At 36.4% G+C, this 26,458-nt stretch overlaps 1 protein-coding gene across 1 annotated transcript in view; it reads left to right on the top strand.

The window, feature by feature from the left end:
• LOC114941642 (puratrophin-1) overlaps positions 1-26,458 on the top strand; it is a 285,051-nt gene that overhangs the window by 237,708 nt on the left and 20,885 nt on the right. Inside the window, 1 exon segment of the mRNA XM_085487025.1 lies at positions 1,854-1,979. Within this exon segment, the coding sequence (XP_085343151.1) occupies positions 1,854-1,979 (126 nt within the window).

Genomic DNA, 26,458 nt, shown 5'->3' with positions numbered 1-26,458 from the left:
TTACACTTTCTTCTCTCTTTCCTCTTTCAATAATTTTCCTGGCTCGTCCTCGTGTTCTTCTCTTCGCAATGCCTTCTAGTCCTCGGCTGCTGCTATTAATTAACCTCGCATATTTTTTGCCCGCCGGTATGTCATGACGATTAGCAATTTATCACACGCGATGTACACATAGAGGCGGTCTAATTATCAGCAAGATCTTCGATGCACACGTACTTGTTTTCCTTCGAGGAGACTACGGCCTTCGATGGCATGTGTGTGACAGGTGAAACTATCGCGACGCAGGAAACGCAGTGGCATCGAGCCAATGATTATTTATAAGCTAAATTAGATGAGGTTAATTTTTAATTAAGATAAACAGATAAATACAATTAAATGGTCCAATTTTACAATTTGTAATGCTTGCAGATTACAGACATTTGACGTTCTATATCGTACAAATTTTTGATTTTTTACTATTTCCTCGTTTACGTAAATACATATATCGCAGAAATAAATATCTATAATTTATTTTGACATTTTAATATTAAATCTATGAAATTTAGTAATTTTCTTTTTAGTCTAACTATTCAACGCGTTGTAAATGTATACTGTTCGAAGCATCGTATAGACGATTAATACGTCGATCAAGCAAGCATTAAGTCGTCATAAGTCATAAGCAATAATACCTCGAACGCGATACATCTATCGTTTGTTCGAAGGTTCTGGAGCATGACGGAAAATGTGGCAATCCTGAACGAGAGCATTGCGTTTGATATGGCCCGATCGTTATCAAAGAATCGCTCCTGTTCTGCCATCACGATTATGTCATAATGAGGATCGGTGCGATTGCGTAACAAGAGAAATATCGCGAGCATCGCATCGGTAGAAATCGTCTTGCAGAGAAATTGCGTAAGACATGACTAATCACGGCGGGAGTCATTGATCGGCGAGTTGCCGTATTATATCTATATTGAAATGGAGCGACACGCTATATATCTTCCATAATCCACGGATGTGTGTATCCCCGTGTAACTACCATAAATAACTCTCCCGCGGCTGCCAAGTCAGGGACAGCCGCATCGGAGAGCCTTAATTATCTGGCGAATTCGGATGCGCGGCGATTATTCACTGTCCAGCTGTACTAAATACCGACACAACGTTCTCACCATGTCCGGCGAAACTGTGTGCATCGTTTCACGTGAGGATGGTCTCACGTTTTAACCGTTGCTCGATATATAAGTCCGCCCATCGTTTTACAAGAGCCCCATTTTTCTACCCTCCCCAATACATACTTAACGTTTGATGTTAACGATGCAAAAATAGCGGGTATAATTATTATTAAGAGAGAAGCTTTTAAATATGCTTTCGATTCACGAATGTATTTAGAAGAAAGTTCTGCGAACTTTCGAGGGAGAAAGAGAGTATAAGTGATTACTATTATGCATAATATAAAAACTCTTTCAGGACCGGTTACGCTTTAAAGCGTCATTTGATGTGCACTTAGTTTTGTCTGCGACTTACTCGACAGCTCATTCAAGAATACGGAAGCAAAGCAAGCGAAATAAAGCGCGAATGAAAGGCGCAGACCATCAACTGACAACTGACATTTCTCTGCTTGTGTGATTTCATCACTTTTATTTCCGAAATTAACGTCGAAAGAAATAATCGCAAAAAGATAGAAATAATTCTTGAATGTGCTGAATATTTTCTCATTTTTGAAATTATCAAGACTGATTTGGATTAATCATTTAAAATGTACACTGTTTCGCTGACTAAACTTTAAAAAATTTCCCTTTAATTAAGTTTTAAAAACCTTTGACTGCCGATAATATTGGACGAAGATTAAGAATATTGTTTCAACTTTTTTATTACAGATATTATCGTGGCTTTGCAAGAAGGGCGAGGACATTCTGTCGAAACACGCACAGCACGCAGCGACGAACTTAGCATCAGCGAGGCTTCACGAGCGCGAATTTGAGAAGTTTTACTTCACGTCGATGGTAAGTAACGCACATGTTGATTGTCCTATAGCAGTTAATGGAATTGAAAGGAGAGTCTCAAGAATTGAGTTGCTCTCCTAAGAGACGATTTCACTTTTTTTCGCGACCCATTGAGCCGCCCGTCACGCTTCGATGCGAAAGAAATTCCGTCGAGTGCTCAAAAGGTGATTGCAATAAGCGCGAGATAATAAAAGATTCCTTTGTGACAGGCAAACTGTTGCAAAGACCCCTGCCAAGAGTGCGCGCACTCTTCCACCTTTTTTTTTTTATTATTTATCTGCCAACGAAGTTGAACAACTAACGCGGAAGAAGTCGTGACGAAATCGAAAGAGAGGGAGACGAGAAAAATGATTATTTCTCTTGCATCTGTAGACTTAATATGGTCAGATCGAAAGTCTGTCCTTAAAATATACAGAATAGAGGACGGTAAAAGACAGAAGCGATGAAGACGTTCACCAAGAGATAACTTTAGCTATATATTTATTCCTGCGAAATGTTCGCGCAAATTAAAAATAACTGCATGTATGATCAAGGGAAGGATTTTATTTCTCTGTCGGATTTGGAGGGATTTATCTCTCGCTGGTTAATTCGTGGAAGTAAAGTTACGCTTGAAGACGGTGATCTTTATGAGATGTGCCCGGTCATTCGTTTGCATTAATTATCACTGTTCCTCGAAGGCGGTGCTACGTGATTTATGTGATACGTGCATCGTCAGCGCAGGTTGATATGATACTTGTTTGAAAAATATAACCGACGTGATTTCGTTCGACGATGCATTTGTACGTCAATTTGTAGTATGCAAATTGTTAAGCATCATTTGTTTCTTAGGAAAAACAAACACGTACATACATGTTAAATTATTTCATTGGAAATGTTCGTAAAAATGGTTACAGAGTATGCTTTTACTTCTTTCCATATTTCGCTCGACTGTAGTTACATTAATCGTTTCATTACTTAGAATGATGCAATGGTAGAATAAAATAATAAATTTATTATTAATTTTTCTTCATGTTGTTCGTTTCTCTGATTGTAAGACAAAGAGATAATTGTTGAAATTGTTGATTAAACTTTGAAATTAATTCTGGTAAAAATCAAGCCACATAAATTTCTTTTTTTAAATTTATATAAATTATAAATAATTATCGCAGTGCATTGATAACTATGTAACAGATCACTGTTTTATCTACTTGCTTAGCTTGCAGTTAGATAGGCAACTACGAACCTGATCTTTCTCTTCTCTGTCGATAATTGATTTTTTTCTATGTAACATTTTCCAAACCTGTATCGTCTTTTTACAACACATTTCCATACTGAAATAATTTTTTGTGCAAAAATTATTTTTGCCAGTTTGCGCTAAATTTATACACATTTGTCAGGATTTTCTCTTTAATCGGTAAGTCAAAGCACTAATCGCGTGGCGCCGCCTGCTGAGATGTTCTTCGAACAAACAGACATAGTTCTCGACTTACCGAGCACGGCGCGTAAATTAGAATAGTTGGAGAACTGGTAGGTGCGCGGTAAATAGCGGCAATTATTTTCCTCTTGACACGGACCACCTAGTTAATTAGAATCTCTCCGGCGCTGTGTAATGAGCCGATTCGATCGTGGTCATTAATTTACGGATATAGGAGCCGTCTTCTTGAATAAGTTCCGCAATTAGAGTCGTACACCTACCACCAGCTCAGCCGAATAATGAAGAATTGACTAACACTCTCTTACAACGAGTGAAACTTGAATCTCCATTAAGTAAGTGCGTACCGATGTCCTTTCTTCGATCAATAGCACGACAACGATTGATGTCTGCGAGCACTCACTTCCGTTCTTTGATAACGAATATTGATGAAACTTGTATTCTCGACCTGCAAACTCGTAGTTTTCTCATGATTTCTCGAAACTTTCTTAAAGTTACTGATACTGTACGGTTTTTCCAATCTTGCTTTAATTTTCCATCGGTTAATTGAATTCATTACCTGCAATTTATCGTAAATTTTTTTCTCTTACACATATATTAATTATTTACGCGGAAAGTGCTTACTTTTGAAAATTTTTCATATAATTACAATTTTATTTTCATAGAAATAACATAAAGCGAAAGTACGTGTTCAATTTGTCGACGATAATTACTAGGTATATTAATATCCGTTTACACAGTTGCACTGCAAACTGCAAGCAAACTCGATAATATTGAAAGAATGATGAAAAAATAAAATAAAAACTCTGACCAGACAGCATACATTTTCGTTAGGTTAATTACGTGCAATTACGTGAAATTTGGTGTATAGCAATTAAACGGGGACGATCATATTAAACGTTATGAAGCATTACGCGATGGAGTCGCAATTTAGCGTGATAATAATACGTTGGTCCTCTCCTCGACCGGTCTCCTTCGTCGTGGAAAATTTATTGCGAACGAAATCGACGTTATCCGCGATTGTTTTTCCCGCTTGCGACAGACTAAACTTTCTCCCGAGGTCTGCGCGTAACGCAGACAGTTTCAGGGCACAATAAAGGCTCGTCGATGATCCAGACAGTTGTTACTTAATTAATCAGTTTCACGGCGAACGATCAACGAGATATAAAAGCCGGTTGGCCGGGTCCAACGATCGATTGTGCAGGACATTAATTAATCACGTTGCACCTACTTCAATTATCTGTTTCATATGGGATACGTTCGAGCGGATGGTCATTATCCAAAAACGTACATATCTCTCGTATCTTCTCCCAGTTTTTTCTTTTTTTCCTTTTTTTTAAATCTTTTTCGCGGCCCATTGACCCCCATTGCGTTACCTACACGCTGTCATAATTGTCACCGATTATTGCCGCGATGGTCGAAAAAGCATATTATTTGGGTCATCTTGACGGAACTGGAACAAAGTTATTGGCGATTTATTATTGAACGCGATCCACGTTTCGATCCTGCACGACGAGCGAACGGTATATGGAGCATCAAGTAATTACACGACGGAGTTGTTCGACGAAGAGAGTGATCAATTGAATGCCGCCGTAAGTTTAATGGCGATGAAAATTATGCTCATCTAACTATTTCAAGAAGACGCGCTATCGTAGCGGTGTATCTCAAGATAGTAATCGAGACTAATTTATCTTAAAGTCAGGTCAGTTCGCAGCCATTTCAAATCGTCTCGATCTCTTTCCAGCGAGTATTATACGCGCAAATATTCGTGACGTTAGATAATACGCGTACTGCAGCCGTTGATAAGAATAAAGGCTGTAATAAAGGCTGGAGTCGAGTGAGATAAGCGTCGAAAAATAGCCCGTCGAACTGTGATCAAAGTACGAAACGTTGTTAAAGTCACGATGGCATGCGGTGGGACAGGATAATGTCGAGGAATCGTCAAGGCTCGTGACGACCTATACGAACGTTCTCGTAACCCAATTACATGACACACCATCGGCGGAAAAGGCAAAGAAGTCATGCCAGGAATAAGAACGAGGCATTATATGTCGCCACCTATAACGACGCGACGGCAATCGCGACTCGTGAAATCACAGCCGATTTTGATCAGCTGAAAAAGAAATCCCATCGTTTAGAAACCGCTATTTTTACTTCGCGAATTCAAGGTACGGTCGCGAGCAATTGTTATTTAGCGTCCAACATTGAGTGTAACGCGCTCTGAGGAATTTTAACGATCGACCGTGAAAGTAGCAAAAATCTTGCGATTGAAATTGTAATTCAATGTGAAGGAAAATAGAATCTTATTCACGGTACACTTTGCCATTCAACGTTCAATTAATTGTTCTAATCACAGATTAGAAAATTAAGATAGAAAATACTTTCGAATCTAAATTAAAGAAATAATTGAAAACTCAATAGTCTCAATTTTAATTTAAAAGGTTTTATTTTTTTTTATTTTACAATATAATTTATTGATATAATTTTTATTTTTATAAATAAAATTCAGTTTTTATTTACGAGCATTTTATGCATCTTATGAATATTCTTCTCATTTTATTAGACAATAGTGTTGATGTGATTCTTTTCTAAATTTACATCTTAACATAATAATTACATTAATATCTCTGAGAGTGTTCGTTGAATGGTTACAGTATTCACATCCGGTCAAAGTGAATCTTTGATATCACTGTAGTCGTGTCACGAATCGCGATCGGCAAATCAGTTTCAAAATCTGATTGCAAAAGCGCAAATCAGCACAAGGCGGTTATGCTTGTTAGTTCGCTGTATTCTTTTAGTACATCTACAAACGGGATACAACTTTCCATCATAATCACGATGATCAAAGCGACGATGCTGTCTAGCATCTGATGTATTGCATAGTCAAAACATTCTTTTCGTAATACTTTAAGTGTTTTTAAAAATACAAAGGCTCACAATTATCGAACTAAATTTGCCATCTATTCTCAAAATGAGATTTAGTCGAAACAATATTGCATATAGTATCAGATAATTAGGTATTCTAATAAGAGTACAATTTCAAATTAGTGCTTTGAAAATAGAAAGCAATAAACAAATTTTAACAGTACAAAATATGATAACTTAAATAAATTTTAAAATAAATGTTTTAAGAATTTAATATTTTTAATACTTTAAATCAACACATTAAATTTTAATAACTTTATTCTGTAAAATTTATTTTTATATCGGAAAATCTTCCTAACTCGTTTCAATCAATCATTTACGATCGTTTAATATCAATGAATTTAATCGAGTGTGTTTATTGAGAACTAAGTAGCATTTGTAGAGGCACATGGGTACTTTTTGCGTAGTCTCTTTATCACATCGTCCCCAATTTTTTATTGTGCCCCTTGTGATTTCGCCTATCGCGCGGAACTGCCCACCAGTGCGAAAGTGCGTAATCGGTTAATAATCGTGTTCGACCCCACGCGTAACACCCACTTAATGCACGATAGATTTATCGTGAGTAAAAGGAAGATGGTCCTCCTCGTCTGAATGCAACATCTGTTGCGCGATAGTCGTTTAATCCATTTGCGACGCTGCAGAAGTTATTTGCAAGCTGGGTCGGCAATATTCTCCGCTTTCACGATGAAAATCGCATGATGTAAATTTGCTCGTAAAATTGCGACTGAATTTTAAATGAAACGATAAGCTATCGCAGGTGTATTTTTTGTTGCCCAAAGAATGACGAAAGAATTCACATATATAAGGATTATTCAACTCTTCTTCGTTGCAAATTATAGACAAATTATATGTATCGGTGATGGAAGCAACAACAACCGTCTGCATAAGTAATATTTTTGCGCGGTTTTTTCCATTTCTTTGATGAAACTTTTATGTTTAGTCGAGTTTTGTTTATGTGCTATAGTTCTGTCGCAATATCGCGCAAAACTAGTTTTCTTCAACAGTTCTCTAAAAATCTGATGCAAACTTATAAACTGGTTCGCATGACCTTCCGAGAGGGCCATTCGATTATTCACGTCTCCGCAAAAATGGCGACTCAATGTCACTTGCTTTATCTTTTTCTCACGACGCGTAATACAATAGTTACGTTACGCAATACGCGCGCTTAACGCTTACGTTTAGAGGAAGAAACCATAAAATGCCGCGCCTTCCTAGAATTAATGTAATAGGTCACGACAAACTTAATAAATAAAATCTGAGAGACCTTGGAATGATACGATTACGCTTTACATATCAATTATGTGTTATTTCCCACTTTATGCAATCATACTTATTTCTAAAGATTAATTATCGTAATAGGATTTTATTTTGACTCAATTTTTTATTTTTACTTTATTAAGACTCAATTTTGATTTATGATCGCTTGGCAATATATCATGAAAATTCTACTGATTGTGAGTAAAATGTGCACTTGTGTTTAACGAGTAAGTTTTACCATACATGACTCTGCAAATAATTATATGAGGGCAATAATTATGTATGTATGCTGAAATTTAATGATGCATTAACAAGAACAACGGCAAATAGACCGATAATGTGTTAACAAAATTTTACGATCGTATAATTGATTTCTCGCGAAAGCTATCCGCGTTTATTATAAATTAGTAACATAATTCTTTTTGGCTAAAAATTATTAATTTTTGTAAAACAAATTGTCCTTAAATAAGTAGGTGTTATTTATCCAAAATATCTAGAGACAAGGGAGCTGCACTTTTTTAATTTGCCCATTGGATCGGTTTTTATTAAATAGATAAATAAATAGATTAATCTTTTTACTTGTTTATCAAATTTATTAAATTTAATTTAACAAGCTGAAGTAGGTATATATATAAAACCTATAAAAAATATATAATATGATAATGTTTTAAGAAAACATGTTTGTTTTTTGAAGAGCTAAACATTAGAAAGTAACTGCACGAATAGTCAACGGTCTAAAATGTTGGCACCAAGTATGTATAGCCAATTTAAGCCCAAGGCGATGGCAGTCCGGAAGAACCTGTGTTTGAAATATCATTCCGCATACAAAGACGCGGTTCTCACGCACATCACACGCGCGGCTCAGTGCCAAACGGAAGAGAAAGGGAGATGAGACGCGAGGTGACATCCGGTGAAGGTCAGCCATAAGTATATACCTCGAAACGAAACGTCTCGCCTCCCGGTGCGAGGTGGGTTTCGCTCCACTTGGAATCGTCGATTAACCCACATATCTCTCAAGGTGCACTGCGTTTTAGCATCTTTTTTTTTCTATTGCACCTACGCGCCTACAATCAGCTATGCGTAACGTACTTTCTCTGTTTCTATTGCATTTTTAAATGAATGAACGGGCATGAACCCGCATGCCGATTTTATTTATCTTGCACACGCGTGTTGTTGCAATACATATATTACTCCAACAATTTTTATCTCGGCGTAGTCTCTCAAAAGATTCCATTCGTCAAACACCTTGACGTACCGCAGATTTGATTAGCGTGAATCAGCAATCGAGAAACGATGATGATTTTGCTGGTTTATATTAATCCCTTACACTCATTTTTAAACGAATGAGTGATCACGGAATCGCAGAATTTCGTCATGCACCCGTTATGAAATAATAAAGTAAAAATGTACGTTTAAATTTAATAACACGTATAAGTTAAAATCGTGTTATTAGATAATTGTTACGGAATCACCAGAAAGTATTATTGTGAAGTAACTGTAACTTGTGGAATTGCGGAAACAGAAATTCGCCATTCCATACATGTATTTTTTAAATGAATGGCTTTTTGTCAGAGCGCAATTGTTATTTTGCAGTCTCTTTGAATATTTATTAAACACAATCGAAGAAGTAGCTGGTTTTCGACTCCGCAGTCGTTTTGTCGACCGCAGAATAAATAAATTACAAATTTACCGTACTACTCGCGGCATTTTTTTTCGCTGACGTTACGGTACAACTCGGGAGATTCTATTCTATTACTAGTTTGGGAATCTTGAACTGGTCGGTCAGGGCCACGTTACATACGTGTTCTTCATGAAAAACGAAGTGGGTGACCCGCCGGGTGTACCGACATGTACGTGCATATATGCTTGCTTGAACGTATACTACCTGTATTGCGTAGAAATGAGTGGAAAATATAACTGTACTTGAGTTCCTCTTTACACGACGTTATTATTCATGAATTGTCATAAACCGGATTCTCGGGCCAATCCCTGTTCGATATATTTTCGTATTATGTCTTATTTTGTCTATATTAATACTGAATTATTAGCAAGTAATAAAATTAATGATAGAAACACACCATGAAAATATATATTGACATTAATAAGACGAGCTTTTTTTTATTTTCAAATGTATACAATTTCATACTACATTACTTATTTTTTATGCATTTTATTACATGTAGTAATTACTGTTTTAAAGCTTTCATTCTTAAACGTTAATGTTAAATTGAAAAACTTAATTTTATTCTTACACAGATGGTTAATTCGTTCCGCATATTGAAACCCTTTTTACAGGCCTTTCTAAGATAATCAAGATCATCTGTCAATCACTATAATCCGTGCATAGAAAGCAATGATCACCTATGCTCGACATTAGTAATCGAGGTCTGAGAACGCGACGGATGTAGACTACATTTGCATTCATAGTTGGATATTCGCGATATCGTAATGAGAACGCTGAGCACATTTATAAATCTACTCAAGGACGTTTGAGAGGTTGCAGCTGATGACACGAGTTTATTAGCTCGAAGAAATAATGCGGCATTTGCGTAACATATAATCCTCACGCGTGTACACAATGGCGCCTAGTTGTGATGAAAGTAGTATAATCCGTATAATCTAGCCTTTATGCCGCCGGGAAAATTTGTACTTGAAGCGCCTCGTTAATTAAGAATTAAGGAATGCGGGGTAGCGTTGTTTTAGCAAAGAGGAATGAATTATTAACGCACCGTGGGACTGTAGTGTCTTTCCACGCTGGGTGTCACCTTCCTGAAATAAAAGTGAACGCAGCAATTTAAACACATATCTATGCATAAATGTTAACATCTAATTTATCTCTCTCTCTCTCTCTATTTAATTATGCACGCCTTTTCTCCTTTGTTTGATTGAATATTTATAGACATATAGATTTTATATGTAAATTTATATTCTTTGAAACTTCTATTTCGCTATATTTCATATGGCGTAAGTTGATTGTGAAATAATTTATAAAATTCTAGATTTTCCTGATTTTATTTTATAAATTTTTTTCTTATATTTTTAATGTGGAGTTCGAATGTATATTAGAGTTAAAATTCTCGTTTCGGATTTTATAATATTTTTACTGATATGAGAGAGATATATTTGAATTTCATAGAAAATCAATAAAAGCTTACGTACATGGTCATATGAAATACAGGTTCACGAAATCCGTTATAATGCGCGAAAACCAATATGTCGCAGACATATGTCGTCGTACAGTTATATGTATCGGAGTACGTGAGATGGTTTCGATGATAATACTCGATTAATGCGGATACATTTCTTTTTACTGCCGCATCAGGTATCACATGATAATCCGTAAGCTCCGAGCTCCAACATTGAAATACCAAGCAGATTCTTGTTGCAACGTATCAGACCCATCAACATGATCGATTTAAGGGTGAAACAGCACGGACTTCGGATCTCCTGTTTTTTTTTCTTTCGTCAGATAACGTGAGAGAGAATTAACGAACCGAGTTTCACATGTTAGAGATCAAATATCCGCGAAGAAAAATACGTTCAACAACAAATTAACGATGATCTCAGCATTCATTCATCCATCACACACGTCGCGAAGTTGCAAAGTATATAGTTAATTATCATTCTAAACAAATCCGCGTATATTTTCTTTATTTATCTGGGTGGCTAAATTAGAATTTACGGCGCAGTGCAAAGTTAAAATTAATTAATTCTGCTAGATGAGACTTATTACATTTCGCGGTTGAATTGTTGCATGACTAGACGAAAGCATAAATTTCTCTGAACACATGGTTCTCCATCAACTCGCAAATGAATATTACCTCCTGATTACACTTTTCGTATATAATTATATTTATGAGATTTTTTTGTAATTAATCGCTATTTAATTTTACAAGAGTAATACATAGAAAAATAATTGTGATATTTAATTAATACCATTGTGCATATATAATTCTTATTAGAATTATATAAATTTATTAATGTGTTTGTAATTCAAATTTATTAAAGTCATCACGCAAGACGATAAATATGCATATAAATATATTTATTTAAATCTATATAATAGTGAAAAGTTAACTTTAGTAGGTTAATAAATGTTTAATGATTTTATTAAAACACAGAAAGAATCCGTGCCAAAATATTAAGTTATTCTCGTTAAGGCTGCCAATTATTTAATATTTCATATTCCAACGAAGCGGATAATGAGCACGCTGATTAAGAACGATTATTATTACCATGAAATTTACGATAATTCGGTATAAGCTGACGATTATTTCTCACGAGCTCGTTATCCACACAGGCTGGTTGATGTGTTTGCGCATTCTATAATTAATGGTGACATATATGATCCTAGGGTAGAACATCCTAGGATCACGTGTCAAAGCGAATGGGCGGCCTGCGCCGAACAATTAATAAAATCCCGTCAGCACGTGCGTAAACGGATTCGCGCACGCGGCACGTGCAAGCATTCTCACTGCAGCTCTCCACTTGGAGTGTATATATATGTAAATGTTCCTGTGCGAAAGGCATCTTTTATCAGGCATTGATCGGAGATATTGAAGAGGTTGCGTATTTTTTGTACAATATCAAGTTAGTAGCACCGCGATAAATATCAGCGAATTAATATGTGTCTCTCCGAGATTAAATTTGCAATTTTATCATTATTATTACAATTATTTATTATTCGAGGTATGTGACTTCTGCAGAGATATTTAATAATTTATTTTATTTAATTGTAATAAGGAAACAATATAATAAATATGAGAACAAAAATTGCGCGAACATGTCTATATTAACGATAAAACATATTTTGCATTGAGTGTATTTTTTGGAATATGATACAAGATACAAATGTCTGGAAAGCTAATTATGTCTTGCGTTTCGCCTGCATTACGAGCAGACTTTATTATTATTTTCTAAAGAAAATAGAACGAAAAGATATTTTCTGAATGCGATAAATTATATGACATCTTTTTCCTTCAATATGTGGTTAATCAAGAAAAAAATTAATTAAGAAGAAAATAGATGACATAATGACTACATATATGTAAAATGAAACTTTACACCGAATGCGAATCCATGAATGGAAAACATCTATTTATAGGGCTTTTATCCGATGATGTTTTCACAAAAGCACACTACCTTTATTAATTCAACCATGCAAGGCATCTTTTGAGATAATAAGATCTCTTGATTATGTACCTGAAATAGAGACATCGTTAATTTTATAGTCAACAGTTTTAAAAAGACTGCGCTATATAATTTGAATTTTATAATTCTGAAACATGTTTAATTAAAACGAAGTATAGAGAGAAACTAGATATAGTTAAACTCATTTTTTTTTAACATATTAATGTGCGATTTATGTGAAAAGGAAGAAGCACGAAAATATGGTATATATCTTTTTTGTATTAAAGTAGAATGTTAATATCAAAATTAACAATATAAGATTTAATATTCAAATCTTGATTGATTATATAAAACAACGAGAAGAATGAAACTTTAAAACTTAAATCTTCTTAGATATTTCCTGTGTCGTAGTGAATATTATTAAAAAAAAAGGAGCATATAGATTCTATGATAAACCCATATAACACTCGAAATCAAAATTTTGTTGTTGCATGATTTCTAGATGTTTACATTCTCTAAGAATAAAGTCTCGACAAGCGATACTTTCACACGAACTCCTCCGCATTATCCGCACCTTCGGGGTGCCCCTTTTAGACCCTTCCCGTTCTAGTATCAATTTTCGATAATTCCCAATAATTCTCTGCCGTGCGTGCACAGTATCGCGGTTGTAACCGGTCCGTGATCCGAGCTGGTTTCCGAAAGGAAAAGGCATTCCATGCCAAGAGTGCTAGCAATCGGTCCCCGATTGGATCCTGACGTCGGCGGCGGCGGCGGCGAAACGTCAATACACACGCACACATACGTACATACATGCATATTGCACGCGTGCACATACCATGAAAGAGACATGAAACCAGCGCAGCGTGGCGTGGCGAGAGACCCGAACACCGGTGAGAGTTTAGACGCGAGGTGCGCACGGTTCGAATGGAACGGAACGGAATGAGAGGTGTGTGTGTATGTGTGTGTGTGTCACACATTCGCGTGTATACGTACGTGTCCCACGTAACGATGCTGTTCGTATATACGTGCATGTACATGCGCTCGCGCATTGCGCACGCTGTATCTCGTAAAGCGCGCCGTACCGGCTCTATGGGATTAGGTGCCGGCGCAGTAGGCCAACGGCGCTCGATGCCTGTGCGTCTCTTTTTCCGCTCGCGCGTGTTCGATCTGCGCTAAGTCGGGGGTGCGCAACCCCGTTCATCGGTGGCGATTGATCGAGAAAAAAATTAAAAGAAAAAAATTCGCGGTGCCCGAAAAATTGCGACGAGAGGTGTAAATGGACCTTTTCAATCCCTTTTGAAGACCTTCGGTTTGGTTAATGGAGATTGACGAGAAAAAATGATGTGAAATTTATATAAGACACTTATAAGTGAGTGTGACAATCAAACACATGGATGACGGTGTTGACGCAAATCTTATTTTGTAAAAATGACATTACGTAAGATATACATTTCCTCCTTTCCCTTCGATGGATTTCATTAATCTTTTCATCCTTCATCTTAGTACGGTCGATTTGACTCACAAGTGGTTTCATTTGTAAGACACGTTTTAACAGCGTGTCTTATAATAGTGATTTGCACCGCGACGGAGCGCCAAACGTTGCGACAGATGACGTCGCGAGGCATCTAACGAGCACTAATTACGCGTAACACAATTATGCGTGACGCAGCACGCGCTGTCTCCTTCGATCTCTCGCTAGTGCGATATTGAAGATCGATCGAGCTCGATGATACTTACCGGCTTTCGCAACGGCAAATTGCTTTGGACAGGAGCTTTCTGACTGAATTTAGAATTCTGGCCTTAATTGTATATTGAACTATCTAGAAAAGAGTGGATAATGCATGTTAAGTGAAATATCTCTCGTAAATGCCACGCAAAACTTTTGCAAAAAGTCAGTTACCTGAGGAAATATTGTGGATTTTTAATATGTAAATTTTTGATTCTATGAAGGTCTCCAAGGTCGTTATTTTATTGTAAAAATTTTCGATGCTGTTGCATAATTATCTGCTGATTGTAAAGAATGAAGAAGCTATTATCTTTAAATTGTTAAAGCACCTGTGTTTCTTTCTCGCATATAACTCGACGTGGTACGAATTCCAATGAGACTTGGCGTCGAATGTAAAAGCAGTTATTATTCTAGCACGTATCCGCGAATAACGGAGATTATTCCACTCTTTAATAATATTCCAAGACTCAAAAATACCACGAGATTTTTCGAGGAAACTATAATGTTAATAAATGTAACGTACCAAATTCTTTCTAATTACGCACTGTTTTTTTATTAATAATATATTTTGCATTCTCTGTTCGAGATATTAACGGTAAAAGTGAAATTAATATGGGATAATATATATTATGTACTCTAAAAAAATTAAAAAAAAATTAAAAAGATGATCGCCAATTACTTTTGAGAAAGCAATAAATTGCAATTTATATACGACCTTATTTTCAAGACTTGATTTTTTTATTCTATACATTATTCATGCAAAAAGACAACCTGTTACACTATAACAGAGATGATATTGAAAGGTATGCTTTTCTCCCGATTAATTATACAGAAGATCATTCAAACGTATGACCGAAACGAGACATCTCGGCGAAACGTTAATTAATAGCCTGAGCACAGGGCAGTGTGTTCACTGCTGACATTCTCGTAGCTCGAAAGAGAGCATACGGTATAAAAAAAAAAAAAAAAAAGATTTCCCGAAAGTCCGTCATAAATAACATTTATTTTCAATTTCATTCAAATCTGTAATTCTGGCAGATTTTTCGCGAAACTGTGCGCGTGCAAATACCCGGTCTATCTGAAGAGGGATAACATGAGAGATCCCGAGGAGCCAGAATTTTCTTATCCAAAGAAAAGGAAGTAGGTGCGTTCAATTTCGCGATAAAGTGTCGCGTCGTGACGCGACAATGACGCGCGACGCCTAGTTATTTCGGATGTATATCAGCGAGGAGGATAGTGGGGACGACGACGGCGGCTGCCGTCTGATCTCCGTACGTCAGTGCGTCGACGTCGACGGAGGATGCGAGACCGAGCAACGAGTCGAAGAACGACGAGAAGTCGACGGCGATAAAAATGGCGATTTGAAGTGTCGCGAGGGCGACGACTGCGCGACGACGCTGGAGGTCAATAAATGCACCGTGCCGCCGGGCATCCTGAAGAGGACCGGCGAATCCGGATCCCCGGAGAAGCTGCGGGAATTTCGTAAGAATCGATCCTGGAAAGGAATTCCGCCGCGGCGGTTTTACGACGCTCACGCCCTTAAGGGAAGAAGCGCGAGTTTCGTCCTGACACGAGAGATTGACAGGACGACGTGGAGGGTCTCGGGGGAGATTGTCAATCGCCAGAGCACTTTGGAAGAGGACGGACACACGACGGTGGTGAATCCGCAGTATCGCGACACGTTGACGCGATCGATCCAGGTGTCCTCCAAGACAGAGGCGCGAAATCGCGTTTTGAGAAGGACCGTTTCCGCGCCGGAAAGCAACGAGCCGATCGTCTCCACGGATGATCCTTTGAGAATCGAGACTCAAAACGATCCCGCGGAAAGAGCCAGGGACACCGAGGAACGGAACACGCCTTCGTCGAGTCGCGACGTCATCGATGGGACTCAGACGACCAGGTATCGGCCGAGAACTGAATCGCGGTCGAGCAGATCGCAGGAATTCGTGACGAAGGCGGAGCAGCTGATCGCTAGGCGTGTCGTCGCGCCGCAGATCGAGCTCGCTCGGCGCGCGAGAGCCTCGTCCTTTGTCATCGAGCGGAGGAGACAGCGACTTGGCGCGAAGGCATCCTCGAGGTCCATCGAGGACCTGTCGCGGTGCACGATTTCGAGCGACACGAACGCCGATGGAATGCGGAACTGCGGTAGCGCGGTGGCGGGCGTTCGCGAGGATGAGGGATGCGTCCTTCTTGGAGTGCGATCCCTCGAAGATGTGCCGCAAATCGGTCCGGCGCCTTGGCAAGACGTCAGGTGCACCAGAAGGGATCGCGAGCGGGCAAGAATCTTGAGACGCAGAAGAATCAACGGCAGATCGGCCTCGGTACCCAGATTAAAAGTGAGTGCAACTTTTAAGAGTCTGAGACTGCTTCGATATTGAGCTATCCGTTCGCAAAAGCTATAATTTTTACATACTTTACACTGATAAATGAAGAAAAAATAGTTGTCATTTTCTACGTAGATAACATATGCAGGAAATAATTATATATATATATAAATAATTTTACATGAAATTAATACTATTTTTTCTTTATCGATAAATTAAAATTTTGCTAATTTTATTTAGCAAAAGTTTTTGAATTTAAAATATTTTTTTATTTATATCTTTTATTTTATTTTTAACTATATTAACATTAAATATTTATGTAAGGATAAAGATTGTAAGATTCAAAACAAAATTTTTCTAAAGTAAAATCCTCTTAATATCTCATCATCGTCATCGATAAATGAATATGTCATCTTTCCGCGATCTGTGTAACAGATGGTAATTATTAGCGAACGATGATCAATGTGTGCGAGTGCTTAGAGAGAACTCGTCTAACCGGACGGCTCGTAATTTATAATAATCCGCTCGGAGTAGCTCGGAGATAGTTTGCTTGCTGGTTTTGGATAAAAGAAAAAAAATAACGAGGCATTTTATAGAATAAACGTTCACGACGGAACGATTTGCCCGATGATGAAATATCATCGTCGATGTAAGTTTTGCGGAGGCTTCCGCGATCGAGCATGTGTATTCCATTCGAAACACGGGAATGCTTAAGCGCACGTTCGAACAACCCGAGTTGCATCTCGTGCTTCTCGAGATGATGCAAGACTCGAATGTTTCGGCTGGTTGAATATGGATGTGCAAGTCCAGACACATTATTTCCGGCGATGCGTCTATTCAATATTTCCTGTACGCGAATAAATAGCGATGCATCGCGCAATTTCGTCGCGAAAAAATGGGTGCATCTCTCTCGTTCGCGGATCTCGCGATTCCCTTTAAAGCGCACCCACACGTCCGCGATGGTGGTATTTAGATGCGAATCGATCTCGTCCGTTGCGCAAAGCTCCTTCGTATTTGCGTTGGCGAGCAACCTCGAGAGTGAGAATTTGCCTGGCACCAGCTGACTTGACGTTCGCCTCGCGCCTTGACATAAACGTGCTGCCAGGCAACCGGCTCAGAATGTGCACTTGAATTTCTTCACGAGAAGGGATGAGTATACGGGTTTGCGCATCGTGTGTTGCAAAATGTTCGCGATTGCGCATCCATTAACCTCTTACATATTTTAATCCCCTCGCGTGTCGTCCCGTTCGATCGCGTAGATGCTTCTGTTCCGTTAGTTTAATGCATAATTATCGGACCTCGTAATATTAGCGAGAATTTTAATTAAATTTTAATGGAGAGCAAACGTGCTTTCACGAATCTTCCACTTGCTTCATTCGCGATTTATGCATTATTAAAAGGAAAAATATAACTTTTTTTTTAAATCAACACACAATTAGCGTTAAACTTGTCGAGCTATGTTTATTATCGATGATTAATTATCGTAGTTATCGAGATAGATGACCTGATAAATAAGCCGTAACGGGAAATTATAATTTTTTATGAAGGTCTTCGTACAGTCATCGAGCGAATCATAATCATTTCTTATCATTTTTTTTCGAATATCCGCGATACATTTATTTGCATCAATATATTGTATTTCGCGTTTCAATCAGTCGAGCGCTAATTCAGCTCTTGTGGGTGATATCGACATTCTTTGGTGTCGAGAAATACATACCTTTAAGATAACAAATCGTCTCTCGCGCACCGGACTTGTCGATGCGTTGGCGAGTGTCATGATCTCTAAGATTTATCTGGCTGACGCGTCTTTTCACGCACGCGATCATGTATATGCGTTTTCGATTCCAGCCTGACATAATACCTGCTTTGCTGGATACCTGTACTTGAATCCAGATGCGTGGGTGAATTGCGAGCTCGTAAATACGCCGGAGATGTTAAGAGGCCGATCGCGTCGAACGGCAAACGAGCGGTTTAAAACGATCGACCTTAAGTCTCGTATCTTCCACTGGTCTGCGCCTTATCGACGACGAGTACGTTAATGTTGCTAATAAGATTTGCATTTGAGAAAGGTTGCTTGCGTACAGGCATTAAAAGCGTATCCCGATAGTGCGCGCGCATTTGCCGAGTAATGCTACGGAAAGGTGTGTTCCCTCTTCTCTGTGTAGGTACATACTGTATTGAAATTTTCACGCATCGGATATATCTGTACGTAGTAAAGTTATGATGCAGATAACGATTATTCTTAGTCGTACTTCTATTTCAAATGAAAATAATTCTTTGGAACTGTGTTTGCTACCAAGAATATATACCGCAACTATCTAGATGTTATCTAGATGTGCCAACGCTCCGATTGCTATCTTAATCGATATTTTATTGATTCGTTTACACATCTCGAATTATACGTCTCTATATTACTTTAGAATTTTATTTTGATTATCGTGTAGATAATCATTTTTGTTATACGTTTTTGCCCAACTTTCTGCATTCATACAGCTAGGGTGAATATAAAGAAAGAAATCCATAGAATTATAAAATTAAATTATTATAATGTAGTAACATGTAATGCATCGACTATATATGCCTTGCTACATAATATTTCTTTTTAATTTTATTATGAATTATTTTATACCGCATACCCATAGAAACAGGTTCTTCAGTTTTATTAAAATTACGCATGACGTCATAGAATGAGCTGTTTTGCACAGACTTATAATGTCCGGATCTAAAAATAAATATAAAGTTCATATTTCACAGAATCGTATAAGATTACGCAACGTTCGAACCTTCTTGAGTTTTCTATGTTATAATGTTTGCCTGCCATTTACGCGCTACACGTGTGAAAAATATACATTTGCTTATCAAAGTTATGAAATGAAATTTATTCATTCGGTTACGTGTTGACACTCGTATTATCTGTTGCGCGTGCTTTCCGTGATTGCAAGGGAATAGAGCAAATATCCTTTTCCAGTTGTTGTTAGTCTATATAAAATTTACAATTAATATACTATGCTATCATACGTGTAGCATTTTAAGTTATATGTGCTACTGAAATAAATGCGTCAAACGATCAACGCAATAAACAATCACAATAGAATAATTATAATATTCCATTAGAATTTGTGATAATCGCGAGCAAATGTCATAATTACTTTCATAGCGTAATTTAGCACTTTTTTGTAGAAAACTATAAGGATTTGATCATATTTATTTTAGAATAAACAACACATTTAGCAATGCATTGGCTCATAGCTTTTAGTTCTTGATATGTTACTTTTGTTCGATCAAATTTCTTTCGTTCGATTCAATTAAATTCTTTTTATAATGGAATTTTCCACATATGAACGATTGACATTCTTTATATATGTCATTTTATTTACTTTAACGTATGTATTAATTAAACATTGAACGCGTTTTGGGTATATTTAAACATTTTTACATAATAACATAAGCTAATTTAATATTAACTAATATTATATTTTAATGACTGATATTGATGTCTTGATATATAATTTTCTACAGAAATATTTTTTAATGCAAATAAAAATATATTTCATAAAAATTGGACAATAGTGTGGATAAAAAATTTTGAAAAGTTGGCTTGAATTATATATGTGTGCGTGATACAATAAATCTGTTCAAGTCAACATTTCAACTAAATATTAATTAAATATAATTTATATTTCACTAGAAATGTTACAATTCAACACACTCACTTGTAATAAATATAATCCAACGCGAAAAATTGATAAATTGTTTACATTTGTTAATATCTAAAAACAAGCTGTTTATAAAGCAAACAGGATAAGACTGATAAAATTTAACCGGACTAAAATATGGTGTTTAGCCGAATAATAACCTGTATATGTTAAGACCCCGGGTTACTAAACCAATGAAATGATCATCAACGCGTATAAGTTTATCGCCGTTTATTCTGGTACACGATCCAGCGTCAGGGATCCTGCGGAACTTTATGCAAATCCGGCCGACAAAATCGCGGACCACGCATTCGTGGAATGTTAATGGACCAATGAAGTGGTTTCTCGTGACCGAAGAAAAATAATGTGTTGCTCCTAGGACCGGTCTAACGTTTCGATCCAGTTTAAAACCACTTTCAGTTTTCGATTTGGCATCTTTCGAAATCACTATGAGAAAAATGTTCTCACGTCCATGATTACTGCAGCGTGGGATGATTTTGCACCTTTTTTATAATGAGATTTTTATAATAAAATATAACTTGAAGTTTTTTCATTGAATTTTTTTTATATGAGATATATTTATTTATAATATAATATATCTCGAATATCTTGAATATCAACGTTATAACATCGCGATGCATTTGTATCAAAATGACGTAATTGTTGATAGCGTTTAGATTATGCTAAAAAGGCTTCTTCGTTGCACTTTTATGACTTCTGACCTTAATATGTTTTCTCATCTTGCATTGACCTCAGTATCTCGAAGAAAATTAGAAATTCGAAATTACATGTCTGATGTATTGTTTACATATATACATATATGTGCAAATAGGAATTTAGTCTGCTTTAAACATAATTACCATTTTTCTCTTACATTTATGATTCTAGAAATGTGTTTTAAAATATCACATTACGTTTGCAATTTTTTTAAATAGCGCAGGATTGTATTTTGAATTATATATATTTTTTCTTCTATATGGGATCTGAATCTTAAAAAAATGAAGATTTATTTTTTTCGTAGCATCAGTCATGCATGTTCACTCATGATAATTATCGGCAAAGAAAGTAATTCGTTTCTGCATAGATGGATCACATAAAATAACGATAAAGCAAATGCGTTCAATTTAATGTTCTCAAGAAAATATGGCTGTACATGGAGAAAATTTTAGAGTATAAATTAACACGAACATTTCTCTTTTACAACATATAAAGCTAACAACATTAGGATATTTATTACTATAATAAACACTATAAATTATGCATTTGTTTGTGCATCAAAATATTTTAATAAGTACAATACTTCTTTACTTCCTAAAATATAATATTAAATAAAAATATCTTAATTTTTCTTATATGTATGTGTTAATAGTTAGTTCCACAATTACAAAAATTTCAATTAAATATTGTAATTTTATTGTAATATTTTATTCGTGTACATTAATGGGAATTGTGCAGTCTCAACATAATACATAAAAATTCTTAATGACGTAACAAAAATTATGGATATGTGCAAGTGTCGAGTATTTCTATTCACAATAGACTAAATTATTTGTTTTTTATGCATGCTCGAATTTTTCTTTCACGAAAGAAGCGTCTTGCGAGAATGAACGAAGACAATGGATTACGTGAATTAGGTCGGAAGGATGATTGATCAGGAGAAAGCTTACGCAGATAGCGACGTACGGTTTCTTTCTTGTTCGTTAGTATTACGAGTTGTATATGTGTGTGTTATTTCCTTATTAGGCTTTTTTTCCTTATTATTATTCTATGAATTAGTGATATTGGACGAAAAAGTTTGTCGACACATTTCGCAGGTCGAGCGTTTCGATACTTCCAAAGGAAACTTGACTTTCCCTTACCGATGCAATAAGTTGAAAATAAACTTTTCCGTTATTTAGCACTTAGACTTTCGATTTCGTAAAAACTCTTCTATCAGATACGTATTTCCTTACTAAGAAATACATGAGACGTGATTCCGTTGTGGCCTTGGCGAATAATCTATTATCATTCGGAAATATTATCCGATATCGGAGTAACATCATTCAAAAAGTCTCACGATGCAAATATATCGTGTTGAATCATCATATTTGTGAAAACAAATACTGAAAAAAAACACATGTATCGCGTTTCTCCAACGTAGTTGTTCATGTTTGTTTCCTCATAGGAGAGAAGGCTAAGCATATATATAAGCAATATTTATTTCTTAAAAATGAAAAATTTTTAAGAAATCACATTTTTACATCATTAATATTCTTTATTAGCAGTTTGTAATATTTTTTGCAACGTATATCATATAGTTACTTACAGTTTTATATAATTTATCCATACACATGACTTTCACTCTGCTCCATGGTGCACGCACCGTAGTGCAATTCTCGTATTTTTCTTATGGGAGAACGTTACAAAGTTCCACGAATAAAGACCGATAACGAGAGATGGAAGCTGACGCCAGAAGAGTTTTGAGTAATCGAATCGTTCGCTTTGGCTTACGCATTCGCTTTTTTATAGGTCTTAGCTTCCGTGAATCCATTCACATACAATTCCGGAACGTGTCTATCAAACAGAACAATATACGAGTCTGATGAAGCAAAACAAAACGTGATATGCTGGAACCAGCGTACATCCGATAACTTTATTTTCGGATTAATTTGTTGGCAGGAAAAATAAATTCCAGTCGGCAATCAACTCGGCTCCCGGATTTCGAATTTTGTGAATTTTGTATCGGATAAAATATATTCTTTGAATTCTCGACTGTCAAAAGCACGAGATATTTTATGGGTAAAAGTGAAATCGTCAAATATTTCAAATTTTATTTTATTCATGCGTTCATTTTGACTGCAAATTATTTGTAGAGCTTTACGATGATTTTACTAATATGTATTAAAATGACATTTGCAGTAATTATGCAATATAGTAATTATATAATTATTGGTGAACTATATAACAATTAAAAATACAAATACAAAATTATTTCGTGCAAGTTACGCATAGAATTTATAAATAAGAGAACATTGGAAAAGAGAGTTTTTATATTATATATGATAGGAAAGAGGAACAGGAACAGAAAAAAATCCTTAAAATAAGTTTGACTGCAAGACGTAAAGAACAGTATTTCTTTTAATGCGCTTCGATAAAATGTGGAGAGAAAGTTCTGTAAATTTTTCTAAAACAACTTATTGGTAGAGAAAGGAATATATGATGCATAAAGAACAATGTTAGGGAATTGCGAGATGCACTCATTTAAATTTCTTGTTTGAATCTTATTAGCTTTTTGTATATTTAACCATTAATTCGTTTATTAATAATTTGAATAAGATCAAAAATAATTTCCTTCATTATCGGGAAAACTCCGATTAAGTGTAGCGGTTGTAATCTCGCAGAAATAATAAATTTCCTTGCGGAATCCGCAACTTCTTTTTCCGTAATTTTCCATAATTCGCATTTAATAGTCTACGCGCTTGCGGATGGTGCGTCTTTAAATATATATATACGCCTGCATAATACATATAATTACGGTCTAATAGCGGGCGAAAACGTCGATCGGTTGCGTCGTGATCCTCGTCCGGTATTATCGATACATTATTGCACAATTACCGTCTGCGACCGAACGTAATTTCGAATTACACAACGACTCGCACGTGATTTACAGGAGTCACCCTGCTGCGAGCAAAAATGCGGTCAAATGTGAAACCGCGTTACATCTCCTCTTGCCTGCATCTTACGCGTGCATGCTGTATCAATTACATTGTGGGCGTAGTTCAATTTTTATATTAATCAACCCTTTGGAACAAACTGCTCATTACTTACCTGCCGTCGCGCGAACGAGTTTTCAATTCCAGTAAATTTCTTTCGAGACCGCACTATTTCAGGAAACACACGGGAGAGCTGTCTGCCAGTAAGTGAGAGCATGTCGCAAATGCTTTTGCGTAACGACAGGCATTGCAATGTTTTTTCCTCCTTTTTTAAGTCGAGCGCAATTCGTGCTGTTCCGCGTTGCACCGAAAATTTGCAATCGTTATTATTCATATGACATATAATTTCATTTGTCGAGACCATATTTGAAATTACATTCAAAGCAATTCAAAAATTTGCATTTTAATTAAGGAACTTTGGGAGGGAAAATATTTTATAGTATTATAATTTCTCTTTTTTTTTCTCTCGTTTATGTTGACAATTACATTGGGGAGATCTTCATTTCTATTTGCAGAATTTTTAGAACAAAAAGAATGTCTTTTCTAACAAGTTTTGTTATAAGTAATTTAAATTTATATTTTAATTTCGAGAAAAATTTGATGCATCGTCATTTATAAAAAAAACTTTGAATTCAAGCTAAGAGACATACCTATATGACATATAGTAACAATACCTATTTGCAGAATTTTTGGAACAAAAAAAATGTCTTATCCAACAAGTCTTTTGTTATAAGTAATTTAAATTTATTTTTTTATTATTATTACTCACACAATTTGTAAAATTTATATTTTAATTTGAAGGAAAATTTGATGTGTCATCATTTATAAAAAGAACTTTAAATTCAAACTAAGAGACATACTTATGACATACCTACGGTAACAATTCCGATTTGCAGTTTCCACTTCAGAATGCAGATAAATGCGTTGAGCAAACGGGGGTAACAAGCAATCATTTTTCACTGCTCCAATGGAGATTCCTTTCGACTTACCATCGTACTATATTTGAGGGTTTGCGCATGAGAACGGCTATTCGGGACTAAGGTTGCGGAATTTTCCTCCCTTGTTTCACCCGCTTTGCGCGTGTGCCAAAAATTTCTTGCCAGAGGTACGCCGAGTAATTTCGAGGGTAAAAACGGATTCGACGGCGGACGTCAGGGAGGCGCAGAGTCATCGCTTTACGCCCATATATTTTTAGCGTTACGGCTGGTCAACATTCTCCTCTGCACTGCGTCCTCCCTATGTTGTGCCCCGAACCATTATTCTCCTTCGCTTTCCTCGCGGTTCACGTCCTCCCTTTAGCGCACCAACGGCTGCAGCTGTCGCACGGAATTGCATCCGTTCGCGCACATTTTAATTGCGCACGTCACCGTCCTATTTCAAGGTAAACTCTCGCTCTCGCGTTCTTGCCGCTGCGATTAAATTCCTAGCGCCGTAGGATTAAATGCGAATTTGAAACAACATGAAACGTAACAGAGACGTCGCCTTTTATCGTGGATCTTTGTATTAAACATGAAAGCTGAAGAAAATATTTTTTATCGTGCAACTTTTTCTACTGAACAATCTAAAATTTATTTATAATTTATGCTTATAACATCTTGTGGATACTTGTCAATATTTTTATCGTTCATAACTAAATAAATTCTAATAACATTATTTTTTATTATAAGATTATAAGAGATATATTACATTCTGCGTTGCAGGAAAAGGAAAAATGTACGGGAAAACAACGAATTTATTTATGATGTAATTTATCATTTACTTTGGCATTAGGTCGTTTATACTTCGCGTAATACATGATTTTTCGTTGCGCAAATATATATACAAAAAAAAAGGACAAGTACCGTTCGAGTCTTATTAAAATTCATGTTCAATTTGTCCGATCAGTGCAATTGCATAATATATAGGTATCGGTAAATATTACTCTGGTTATCCTTCGAAACAATCTCCTCCCTGACCAATTCGGCCTTTCCCTTTCATTTCCGCGGATAGAACAGTCGAAGAAAATCCCCGTCGATTTTGCGTCTAATTAATGAAAGTCTCGCGGCACATCTATTACACATTTATATGTCAGTCACGATAAATATAGCGTGTGCATGCACGCATGCTGCGATGCATCCCGTTGAAAAGACAAGCCCCCGAGAAAGACGTTTATGACTCTACTACTACTTTATGAATATCCTACGCTGTACTTAATTATTCGCAGATGCCTAGTCAGGAGAGTAAGAGTACTTTGTCGTTTGAAAGGAACATTCCACTTTGTTCTCATGACGATTCTTTAAGATAGGAACAGTCTTGGTAGTTTCGACGCACATGCATATT

The sequence above is a fragment of the Nylanderia fulva genome, unplaced genomic scaffold (assembly GCF_048542155.1).
Source record: "Nylanderia fulva isolate GAGA-0341 unplaced genomic scaffold, ASM4854215v1 Scaffold5, whole genome shotgun sequence".
Taxonomy (NCBI): Eukaryota; Metazoa; Arthropoda; class Insecta; order Hymenoptera; family Formicidae; genus Nylanderia; species Nylanderia fulva.
This window is presented reverse-complemented; position numbering and strand designations above follow the sequence as displayed.